Here is a 10,917-nt window from a genome sequence, read left to right as displayed (position 1 = left end):
GTTGTTGAGGGGGGCTTCCAGCCTTCTAAGGATTTGCTCATCTGTGGCGCCTCTTCAGGAACCTCAAGCCGTGTCTCAAGCCTTCACGCTTTCTCCTTGAGCTAAATATGCCTGACCAGTCTCGGATCTCTTCCAGCTTATTCTGCTAGATGGCTTTGGTTACAGTGCAGAGATCCCCCACCCCCAGCACCACCTCCAGCCCCTGCGTGTCGGTGAGTGATAATGAGAAAATCATGGTTTCCTTTATATCCCTATTGTCTGGTATTTCCAGGGCTTCCTGCTATAGAGTCCACCGGCGCCTCACTGCGCATGCGCCAGGGCTGCTGCTTCTTCTTGTCTCCTGAATATCCTTGGTTTCCTCTACTGGGTTACCCAGGCCTGGCACAACTGGGGCACACTCTCTAACACTACATTGTATAGCAGGGCTCCCTTGCCCACTATCTGCCATTGCAGCAATATATATATATATATATATATATATATATATATATATATATATATATATATTATTGCAGGGATGGGTTTAATATACATTGTAGCCATCAAAAGAGCATTTTAATTCAGTGTTTTTAATTTAGAAATGGGTAGGTGTGGCACACAGGCTGGCAGGGTTGCTCTCCTGAGAGGGACACAAGCAACATCATTTTCCATAGCACAGGCTGGTACAGTATCATCAGCAATTGGTATATAGCCTCATGGGGAGCTTTGGTAATGTCTGGCTTTAAGCATCATGAAATCTAGTTCACAGTGAAGTGCTTGCTTTGTTCCCAGCATCTCCTGGCCATCGAGAGGTTGCTGGGAACTGTAGTCCACAGTCACAGGTTTCATATCGGTGCCATGTTTATCATTTTGTCAGGACTGCCTGTTTCCAAAAAAAAAAAAAAAAAAAAAGGAGTCTGTCCTTGGCATGTTAGAACAGCTGCCAGGCTGACATTTAATACCAGCTATCTTGGCAGGTACCCTTCACCCAGCTGTGATTATATAGAACGTGCGTATTGAACCAGGCACTGTCAGTGTGAAAGCAGGTGACCGTTCACCTCCACCCCTCCGAAATGCCAGAATTACAGTTTTCGGAAGAGCCACATTGTTATTAATAGAGAGCAGGAGCAATCGCTAAGAATTGTGGTGAAGCAGGGAGAGGTGTATTGTTTTAATAAACCTAATTGATTTCCTGTTGCCTGCTGCCTAACTGCTTGGTAATGCTTAGCTGTTGTATTGTAAACAAGACCTGGCATGCTACATCTACATAGAAGTGTCACCCCACTACTTTTTTTTTAATTTTCAGATCAGCCTTTGCGTGTAGGAAAGCTATAATGTCTCCAAGTGGCTTCTCTGTCATGCAGATTGGTGTTAACAAAGTGTTTAGGTTCGCTTCACCTCCATTTAAATCGAATCGGAATCCTTTTTTTGGCTGCTCCATTTTGCTTCTGTTGTATGCAAATTATGATTCGTTCATCATCGCTTGTGTGCAGCGCATAATGAATGAATATTCTCATTGAGGACTTTCGTTCATCCAAAAGTTTCCGTCCAGGCTGTCATAGCTTCTGAAATTTACTATGTGCGACTATTATGCAGTGTTTCATTTTCCTTTGGGGCTCATATTATTTTTGGGAATCCTCCTGGCACAAAACACAAATTGGCTGTGTACCTTTATTTTAAAAGCTACGCTTTATTGTAGGAATTCATTTCACTGTGCTTAAAGGGTTTTCTGTCAGTTCCGAAAAATAAGTCCATGTGTGTAGCTGTGTACATAAATAATAAGGTGGGGCTCTATTTGGTGCTTATGCTGCTTGTAGAAGAACTGTGTGTTCATAAAATAATACAAAAACCAAATGGCACTCACATATTCAGCACCATACAATGACTGTGATGCTTTATTAAGATCTCGGTTTGGGGACAAGCCCCTTCTTCAAGTGCATTTACAGAAAGTGACAGGTATTACAAGGCTAGTGGGAGACCCACCCTGTACAGCATAGGGACATGTTTTTTGAGTCCCGAACCATAGCTGAAGACTCCTTGTTATACTCTCAGTTGGGACTTTTTTTAGACCCTTAATTTGTCCAAGGGCCCAAATGTATTTTTACATATTTTTTTTGTATACAGGGAATGGTATTTCTTGAGAAAATCATAGAGATATGTACAGTAATTCTTGATTGTTAGTTCTGCTACTGCATGGTGGTCATAAGACCTCTTTGATGTCTGCATATAACAAAGCTCTGTTCTGTAAGCTAAAATTCTGTGCAGCATTAGCTTTTATATCAATGCACATTGTGGAGGCACGCTCTTTCATTACCACGGTTTTTATGTAGAGAGTTAATCCAACATTGTTACACTGCTGTTAATACAGGTATGGGATCCGTTATCCGGAAACTCGTTCTCTATAAAGCTCCAAATTATGGAATAGTGGTCTCCCATAGACTCTTATCCAAATAATCCAAATTTTTAAAAATTGATTTAAATTTTCTCTGAAATAATAAAACAGTATCTTGAACTTGATCCAAACTAGGATATACTTAAGCCTTACTGGAAGCAAAACCAGCCTTTTGGTGTTTTTTTTTTATTAAACCTCGATTTTTTTTTTTTCTGTTTGAGGTTTATAGGGGGAAAACTAGAAATTTTCATGGAAAAATCAAAACTCGAATTTTTAGAGATTTATCACACCCCGAAGATGCTAAAAATCCGAATCCGAAAATGCGCCATCTCAAACCTGTAGAAATCAATGGCAGATGACCCTCAAGTTGTTTTTTGACATTGTGACCTGCGTGGATAATCCGAAAAAGTCTGCGTTTTCCTCCGATATTCCAAAAAAGTCGAGTTTTTGCAGCAAAAATACAAGTTTTCGGCGTGTCAGTCGTACAATAAAAATTGATGCCCAATTTTGTTCTTCTGATTTTTTTTGAGAAAAATTATTAATAAATGAGTTCAATTTGTGGGAGGGAGTTTGGTTGACTTTGTTTTCATAAAAAACTGAGATTAATCTGAGTTTTAGTAAATCAGCCCTGCAATGTTTGTTATGCAGAAAAGTGTTGATGTATAAAATCACCTACAATACAGTTTGGGTTAGCTGGGCTAATTCTATCCAAAAATAACAGTAAAATCTTCCAATTAAAGTTTATACCTTCTATCAGGGGGGTCTGGTCCTTGATTTGGGGAAGACCAGTCTGAAGTCCAAATAGAGTGTTTTCTTCTCGAGTCCAGTGTGAAACTAATACTTTAGGTCTAATTACTTTTTTTTAAAAAATTTCTCTGTGTGATGTGCACACTTACCCAATAACTGGGTATGTGCTGACTTTGCACCTTGCCCCCCATATGATAGTTTTGTTGTGGTTTTCTTTTCTGTGGTTTGTTTTAAGTTATTGGTATTTGTATTTGAGATGTACATATGCCTCCAGTTATCAACAGGTGTGCGTTGCTGGGGGCTATCTGGCCGCTCTCAGTCATTTGTGCAAATCCCTTGCCTAGGAAACGTTTTTCTGTAATACTGACACCTTATATCTTAATTACAATGTACAATGCTCTCCTTCCATGCACATAATGATACCCAGCACCCTTGTTCTGTTCTTGTTTAGTCTCAAACAGTGTGACTGGCACACCTGTAAAGTAGATTACAGGTGGTACAATAAAAACTGAGTTGAGCAGTAGTAAAGGTTGGGGATTATGTAGCAACATCATTACATTTTTGAGTTTTAGTAACACATTATCACTGGTCTAGTGCAGTTTGTTTGTTCAGGAACCATTACCATATTTTGTGAAACAACAAAAACTTACAAATATATACTATGTTTCATAACGTTTTTTTTTTTTTAGGGCACCCAAATAAAGTTAGTGATTTACGTTCCCCACTACATACTTGTTATTCATCCCATTTTACTTACTATTTATATTCTAGGAAGAAAGTTCAGGTTTGTAAAGGGAAATAAAAATGCCAGACAGCATGGGCACCTATTTCTGGGTCCCAACCCTTGGGTTAGAATTTTTGATTAAACTCTTCTGCTTGTCATCATCTTGTATTTTTCCCCTCCCCGTCCTTTTGATGATATCAGTAAATCTTTTATTATTGGTTGCAAGGTACTCTCCATCAATACAGGTGCTGCATTAAGATATAGCTGAAAATATACTTTAATACCGTATATACTCGAGTATAAGACGTCCCGAGTATAAGCCGAGGTACCTAATTTTACCTCCAAAAACTGGGAAAGCTTATTGACTCGAGTATAAGCCTAGGGTGAGAAATGCAGTAAGTTTCAATCAAAATATTGAGGGTTTCTGCTCCCATTGGAGGTGCTGGCGTCTCGTTTTTGGATGCCGGCGACCATTCTTGGATGCAGGCGAATATTCTTGGAGACTATTCTTGGGCACCGGCGACTATTCTTGGACGCCGGTGACTATTCTTAGGCGCCGGCGACCGTTTTTGCGCTTGACCCGAGTATAAGCCGAGGTAGAGTTTTTCAGCATATTTTGGGGGCTGAAAAACTCGGCTTATACTCGAGTATATACGGTATTCGGGTATGGGATCCGTTATCCAGAAAGCTCCGAATTATGGAAAGTCCATCTCCCATGGACTCTCTTTTTACCAAATAATCCAAACGATTTCTCTTTTCTCTGTAATAATAAAACCGTGTCTTGCACTTGATCCAAACTAATATATAATTAATCCTCATTGGAAGCAAAACCAGCCTACTGGGTTTATTTCATATTTACATGATTTTCTAGTAGACTTAAGGTATGAAGATCCAAATTACAGAAAGAGCCCTTATCTGGAAAACCTCAGGTCCCAAGCATTCTGGATAACCGGTCCCATACCTGTAGTTATATTCACTTCTATATAATATATAACTCACTGAATTAATGGTAGCGTTAAGTTAAGAAAAAATATAGGCTATTGAAACGTCACAAAACTATACCATTTTGTGAGGTAATGTGGCAAAGCTGGGTCCATCATTATAATTTATTATTTTGTTAATATCCTAGTTATCTTCTATATAATTATATGTTAATGTTATTTGGATGAATACTTGTCAGTCTGGTGTCCACTCCTTCCTTTTGATGCCCTGTACAACTGCGCAGTTCAAGCGCCCCAAACTTTAGCCATGCCCCAATTTGGCCACAGAAGAAGGTTACATTAAATTGAGCCTCATGACCTGTTTCTAGTATATTGTAAAAATATTAATTTTTTTCCTAAGCTACTTCTTGCTCATAAAAGCGTAGAAAGAAATCAGACTGTAGTCAGCTACATGGAGACCTTATGTTTTAACAGTTAGTCTGTCTTTCTTCCCATCTCTGTGTGGCTCCCAGTAGAAATGATTGCTCAAAAAAGACTTGCTTCTGTATTTTCTGGTCATATTTGCTTCTGTTTGTCATAATCCCTATTGACTATAAAGGGAAGTAGTGAATAAGATTCTCTCCCATTATACTTGAGGCCCATCCTTGCAGCAGCTGTGTAAATGTCAGTCATAATGTTTGTACTCTGTAGTTTTAGTTCTGCATGCTGCTTTGTTACATGCTGGATAAAATGCAAGTGTACTGCTGCTACTGGTTGGCACCAGATCCCTTATCTGGAAACCCATTATCCAAAAATCTCAACATTATGGGAATTTAATTCTAAGCAAAGAATTTTGCTTTGTAATAGTGTAAGAGCACTTTGTACTTGATTCCAACTAAGCGGCAGGAATCCATATTGTTGACAAAATAATCCTATTGGGTTTATTTAGGGGCAGATTCGACCCTCGAATTGAAATCCTTCGACTTCGAATATCGAAGTCAAAGGATTTTTCACTGAATTTAGCGTTCGAACGATCGAATAGAAATCGTTTGATCGAACAATTTAAATCGATCAAATCAAATAATCGAATGTTTTTTTAGCGATCGATCGAAGGATTTTTATTCGACCAAACAAAACTTAGAAAAGTGCTCTGGAAGGTCCCCATAGGCTAACGTTGCATTTCGGTAGCTTTAATTTGGCGAAGTATGAAGTCAGTTTTTTTTTAAAGAGACAGTACTTTGATTATCGAATGGCCGAATATTTTTGGGTACTTCGACCATCGAATAGGCTATATTCGACCATTCGACTTCGATTCGAAGTAAAAATTGTTCGAATCGAGGTCGAATATAGCCTATTCGATGGTCGAAGTACCCAAAATTTTTTTTTTTTACTTTCGAAAATTCACTCGAGTTTAGTAAATCTGCCCCTTAATGTTTAAATTTGGTTTAGTAGCTTTACGGACAGTCATTCTTTATAATAGATCCTATACAGTCCCAGACTGGCAATCTAGGCAATTATGGATTCTGAGAGGATGCTGTCCTTAGACATTCGCTATCCATTCACTAGTTATAGACATTAAAGGGTTATGAAATATAGCTTATAGTACAGGTTGATCCAGGAACCAGTCCGATTGCCATCTTGGAGTCAGGAAGGTATTTTCCCCCCCCCCTCTGAGGCAAATTGGAGAGGCTTCAAATGTTGTTTTGCCTTCCTCTGGATCAACTAGCAGGTTAAATATAGACTTGATGGACGAGTGTCTTTTTTCAACCTAACTTACTATGTTACGTACTATGTTACATTCACTATTTAGTGGGCTGATGGGGCCTCTGTGTACTTGAAAAGCCAGGGCCTATTTTAAGTCCCAGTCCAGACCTGATACTGTATCTGTGCATTGTTTAATATCAGAGCAAATAGCCTTGCACATATGACTATGCATTTGCCACCCATTAGTATTTGGCTGCTCTAGGAGAACTGGTATTTACAGGGGCCTCTGTTCAGTGCAGTAACCATAACATCCAGTGCTAAGAATGACTGGGACCTGGGGTTTTCCGGATAGCGGATCTTTCTGTAATTTGGATCTTCATACCTTGTCTACTAGAAGATCATGTAAACATTAAATAAACCCAATCGGTTGGTTTGCTTCCAATAAGGATTAATTATATCTTAGTTTGGATCAAGTACAAGGTACCGTTTTATTATTTCAGAGAAAAAGGAAATAATTTAAAAAATTTGGATATAATTGAGTCTATGGGAGACGGCTCAGAATTTCTGATACCTGTACAAGCAACTTTGTCATGTTCCCTTATACTCATTTGGGCAATAGAGGCAATGGGATTCAGTAATAACTGCTTCACCTCCGACCCTCCTTATTCAGATGAGGGATCATTGATTTTGCCATGTGCCTATTGCTTTGATCCTGTTTCTGAAATTCCAGCCAAGCAGGGTTGGAGCATTTGTTTAAGCCCAGGAGGCAAACAAGGAGTGAGCAGTCTCATGACAACAAGAATCCACTGCTCTCCGTAAGGGCAAAGACTAAAATACATTTTCTCCTAAGAGCTATACTCCTTTTCGTGTTTTTTGCAACTAGCATTTGCTTTTGTGTGTTGATTATGGAATTTCTTTATACTCCAATCATGGGTTTATTCATATGATCCATATATTGTTGCCATTTACATACCAGAAATGATAGCAATTGTAAATAGCTTTGTCTGCTTCCATAGGAACGGGTTTATCATGTGTGTATTATTGTTTAAATGCTGATTTCGCAGGTTTGAAATATATACATTAGGTAAACCTTTGCTTTACTTCCTTTTCTCAGTCTTCTGGCACATATATATATATATATATATATATATATATATATAAAGGTGGCCAAACAATGAGAGATCAGCTCGTTTTGTGATGTCGGCAAACAAGGGGATCTCTCCCCATATGCCCACCTTGAGGTGGGTGATATTGGGCTGATCCGATCGTGGGCCCTATGCCCCAATGATCGGATCATAACGGAGGGTAACTGGTGGTCGGATCGCGGGACCTCATCACCGAACAGATGCAGCCGTGATGCGATGGATTTTTTAGTCCTGTCTGATCGGCATCTGACCGACTTTCGGACTGATATAGATCAGGGAAGCCCGTCAGAGCGCCCCATACACGGAGCAATAATCTGCCGACTTGGTCTGTCGCAGCTTTTATCGGCCCGGGTATGGCCACCTTAAGGCTCCAAGAGAATTTATTAGTCAAACCTAATGCTACAGTATATTGACAAAGTGGCTGAAATGTGTCTAGATAAGGGTCTTCAACCTTTTTAAACCGTGAGCCACAATTAATTGTAAAGAGTGTTGGGGAGCACCACAAGCATGAAAAAAGTTCCTGGAGGTGATAAATAAAGGCTGTGATTGATTATTTGTTAGCCCCTATATGGACTGGTATTCTAAGGGTAGAACTACATGGGAGATTTTCACACGTTTTCGGCGGATCCTACGCGTTGCTCCAAAATGCAGGCATCAAGTCGGATGCGACGGAAAATAAGGTAAGAAATACAAATGTCGGATGCTGCAACACCATCCGACATTGCTGTTGCTCACTTTATTTTCCATTACATCCGACTTGGCGCCTGCGTTTTGACGCAGCACACTGGATCCGCCGAAAATGCGTGGAAATCGCCCATGTAGTTCTACCCTTAAGGAGGCTCAGTTTGGTAGTACACCTGTTTTTCATTTACAAAAAACTTGCCTCATGGCTGGAAATGCAAAAATAAAAAAATTGTTTTCTGACAAAAAGTTATGTGATTTCCCTTCCTGCCCCTAATTTGGTTCGGCCAAGCACAAGGATTTGGCTGAATCCGAATCCTGAAAAAGGGCAAATCCCAAACTGAAACCTAGATTCGGTGCATCCCTAATATAAAGGTATAGAGGACAAAAACGGAGTGCTTTTATACAGGTCATTACATTTTGAGGTGACGTCTAATTAAGGATGCACTGAATCCAAGATTCAGTTTGGGATTCTGCCTTTTTCAGCAGGGTTCAAATTTGGGCGAATCCTTGTGCCTGGCCGAAACCAATCCGAATCATAATTTACAAATGCAAATCTACATATGTAAATTAGGGGCGGGAAGGGAAATCATGTGACTTCATCGTAAAACAAAGTAAAAAATGTTTTTCCACTTTTCCCTTTCCCGACCCTTATTTGCATATGCAAATTAGGATTCAGATTCAGTATTCAACCAAATCTTTTGCAAAGAATTCGGGGATAATGTCCCTACTTCTAATGTCCTTAATTTTTACAACAGAGGGCACTTTATTATAATACCAATTTCCAAAAAGGCATGTGGCAGACTTGATCTCACAAAGCGCTGAATATAACTTATGTCATCACTAAGCACTGTTTATAAGGATATAATTTGTAGGATATATGAGAGCTTTCATATAGTAAAACTCCCTGTATTCTCGCTACGCTGCTGGGAGTTGCAGTCCACAATCTCCAAGTAATCTAGTGATCTTCTATAACTGGCATTGCCGGCTTGCAGCCACGAGTGCTATGATGCTGAATGCGTAGGGATATACTTTGTTTTCAATATACAATAGACCTGATAGGACATAAATAATGTAATATAATGTTACATTTGTTTTGGATACATTATAGACCTGTCAGCTTTCTGATAAGAAGCCTTTGTGGTTACAGATGACTCATTAAGGTAATGCAGTTGAACTCTAATCCACTGCTGTGACCTTCAGCCTTTATGGTTGTTTTTCTCTTTAATGGGAAAGGGAAGGTTTTGAGTATGGAGGGAAATGCAAGTCTTTGCTGTCAAAGATATGTGCTGTTAAATTGGAATTTTGCAAATTTCAATTTTTATCATACACTGGGCCCTTTTTTACAGCGACATAGTTTCACATGAAACAAGAAACAAACTTAGTTTTTCTTCTAGTTACTTCAATAGATCATCGTTCCTAGTTTTTGCTGATACAGGTATTGGGCCTGTTATCCAGAATGCTCTGACCTCGGCTTTTCTGGATAACAGATCTTTCTGTAATCTGGATCTTTATACCTTAAGTCTACTAGAAAATCATGTAAATGTTAAATAAACCCAATAGGCTGGTTCTGCTTCCAATAAGGATTAATTATATATTGGTTTGGATCAAGTACAAGCTACTGTTTTATTATTACAGAGAAAAAGGAAATCAGTCTTAAAAGTATGGATTAAATTGGATAAAATGGAGTCTGTGGGACACAGCCTTTCCGTAATTTGGAGCTTTCTGGATAATGGGTTTCCAGATAATGGATCCCATACCTGTACTTGGCATTCATCCTTGGCATATTTACAGTGGGAACCTCAATTTTACATCCCCTGATTTTAAGTTTCCCCTCATTTTACATTGTTGTTTGTGGTCCCACCTATTTATTATGCATAATACATTTTCCTGGATTTTACACCATTTTTTTGTGGTCCCCTGAAAAACTTAAAATTGGGGTTCTCGTGTATATCCAAATCTTTGTTACAGCTAGTGATCAATAGTGACTGAGGCTGGAATCTTGCCGTGATCCCTAGACAATCAGTGAGGAATAATATGAGTTTATTTAGATCTCTCGGATCTTCCACCTCGAATTTTCCTTTTCCCACCGTTCTGTTTCACCACAAATCTCTTTGTATTATGTAAATGCATAGACAATATTTCACGTTACTTTTTATTGTATCCATCAGAGTAAATTATTTGCACACATCATTGAATTTTATCATCACTTTGTTTTTATGGCTTCAATTCGTTTCACAATCAATATGCGTTTTAAGTATCCCCAAATAGTATCAGAGTGCAGAGTTTTTTATTTTTGTCTTGTCATATAAGAACTGTGAATATCCTGTAAAATATATTCTAATAGTGTTTAATTTCCTCCTTGTTGTAAAGTATGAGGATAATTTAAAGTCCCCTGAGCGTTCCATTACTTGTATAAAAGCTGTTGGCCTGTGGTCTTATGCCTTTAAATGATCATGGAACCCCTTTGTCACATCTATAGCCCTTTATATTTTACTTTAAGTACAATATTTCCTATATAATTGTAGGCTATTTTAGGACAAGGTTTTTTTTCCGCCGGCAGAGAAACATCTTGTCTGTCATTGCACACAGGAGAAAAGTTTCCGGCCAAAATCTTCATGTCCA

The 10,917-nt window shown here is 38.8% G+C and overlaps 1 protein-coding gene across 1 annotated transcript in view; it reads left to right on the top strand.

Moving 5' to 3' along the window:
• Positions 1-10,917, top strand: part of ssh2.L (slingshot protein phosphatase 2 L homeolog) — a 135,921-nt gene continuing 125,004 nt past the window's right edge. The window contains 1 exon segment of the mRNA NM_001096832.1: positions 1-212. Coding sequence (NP_001090301.1) covers positions 150-212 — 63 coding nt within the window. The 5' untranslated portion in view covers positions 1-149.

The sequence above is a fragment of the Xenopus laevis genome, chromosome 2L (assembly GCF_017654675.1).
Source record: "Xenopus laevis strain J_2021 chromosome 2L, Xenopus_laevis_v10.1, whole genome shotgun sequence".
In the NCBI taxonomy this organism is placed as follows: Eukaryota; Metazoa; Chordata; class Amphibia; order Anura; family Pipidae; genus Xenopus; species Xenopus laevis.
This window is presented reverse-complemented; position numbering and strand designations above follow the sequence as displayed.